We start from the raw sequence: 1,457 nt of genomic DNA, 5'->3' as shown, positions 1-1,457 counted from the left end.
TGGGACGTTTTTCAGGTGTCGCTCCAGGCTCTGTGCTGTCTGTGTTGCCCTCGTCTCCTTCCTGGTGCTTTCCTGGGTTTGGAGTCACTTATCGAGTCCCGATGCCTCTCCGAAGCCTGTGACTTGTTTATTGTGTGTCTTGCTCTTTTTGTGTGTGGAAGAGCACCTCATACCCCTGACAGTTAAACTTGTTGAGAGCGTCTCAGCTCCTGGTCTCTGGAGTTTTGCGGGGCGACCCCGAGGTCCAGTCTGCCCACTGCCTTGCCTGGGTTCCGCGACTTGTTTGGCTGCCATGCAACATGAGCAGCCTCCTGAGTAGTTGCGGACGTTGAAGTCTCTGCAGCGGTTTGAATCGCTCACTGTTAGGATATGAATGTTTGTTTTTGGAATGGTCTCTTGAACCCACTTATCATCCTGGTAATATTTGGTGTAAAGTCTGAGATGTTTAACTTTCTTTCAATGTCACTGAGTATTTGTCACGTCCCAGGTATGTATGTTAGGGTGTATGGCTCTGCAGAGAGTATCCCCAGAGACCCCACAAAGGGATGCCCTTGGCTCCGGCTTGAGCCTTCAGCACTAGCCTTTGATAACAGGAACTGTGAAATGATACTTTCCTTATTTGCACAGTTGCCATTAACCGGAAATATGTCTTGATTTCTGAGCTTGTATTTTATCCATGGTGAGAAAGGTGGTCGTTTGGGGGGCAGGAGGGAAGTGTGTGGTCATTCTCAGTGGTGGGGTTGGGGAGGGGAGACATGGCTCATTCTTGCTAGCATGAACTGGATTATCATCGGTTACGTGACTGCTCTCCTTTTCCTGTCAGTATTGCAGGTGGAGGAAGGCCCATATCTTTTTCTGCCGGTGCCTCAAGTGTCTCTGGAAGTGGAGGCCACGGTCAGAAGTTTCTCCTGCAGGACATTGCTGAGCTGATTAAAACCAGAGCCTGCCAGAGGGTGGTGGTCATGGTGGGGGCCGGCATCAGCACACCCAGCGGCGTCCCAGACTTCAGGTGCCTGTGCGGTCCCCGTGCTCCTCCCTGGCTGCCTGGGGCTCTCTCCTGAAGGGCTCAGAGCCTCTTGCTTCTCTCTGCAGATCTCCAGGGACCGGATACTACAGCAACCTCCAGCAGTACAAGATCCCCTACCCCGAGGCCATTTTTGAGCTCTCATTTTTCTTTCGCGATCCCATGCCGTTTTTCACTTTTGCCAAGGAGCTGTACCCTGGGAACTATAGGCCTAATGCCACTCACTACTTCCTGCGACTGCTCCATGACAAGGGGCTGCTTCTGCGGCTCTACACACAGAACATCGATGGGCTTGAGAGAGGTGAGACCTCCGTCCTGTCTCACATCTCACTCCTGCAGGGAAGGCTTAGGTGCCTGTTTCTGGGTAGGACTGAGGCCCAGTGCTTATTCCCCATCCTTGTGACTGATTTTGAGCCAAAAAGTTTTGCCTTTG

The 1,457-nt window shown here is 52.1% G+C and overlaps 1 protein-coding gene across 1 annotated transcript; it reads left to right on the top strand.

Annotated features, from left to right (window-relative positions):
- Positions 1–773: 773 nt before the first annotated feature.
- Positions 774–1,445, top strand: LOC112392078 (NAD-dependent protein deacetylase sirtuin-3, mitochondrial-like; the record flags this gene model as incomplete). The annotated part of the gene is made up of 2 exons (XM_024733608.1): positions 774–1,009; positions 1,093–1,445. Coding segments are annotated over 2 exons (589 nt in total), but the record flags the coding sequence as incomplete, so codon positions are not given.
- Between the last annotated feature and the right edge of the window lie 12 nt (positions 1,446–1,457).

The sequence above is a fragment of the Neophocaena asiaeorientalis genome, unplaced genomic scaffold (genome assembly GCF_003031525.2).
Source record: "Neophocaena asiaeorientalis asiaeorientalis breed wild unplaced genomic scaffold, Neophocaena_asiaeorientalis_V1.1 C49033064, whole genome shotgun sequence".
Lineage (NCBI taxonomy): Eukaryota > Metazoa > Chordata > Mammalia > Artiodactyla > Phocoenidae > Neophocaena > Neophocaena asiaeorientalis.
Note: the sequence above shows the minus strand (reverse complement) of the source record. Positions and strands in the feature narration are given on the sequence as shown.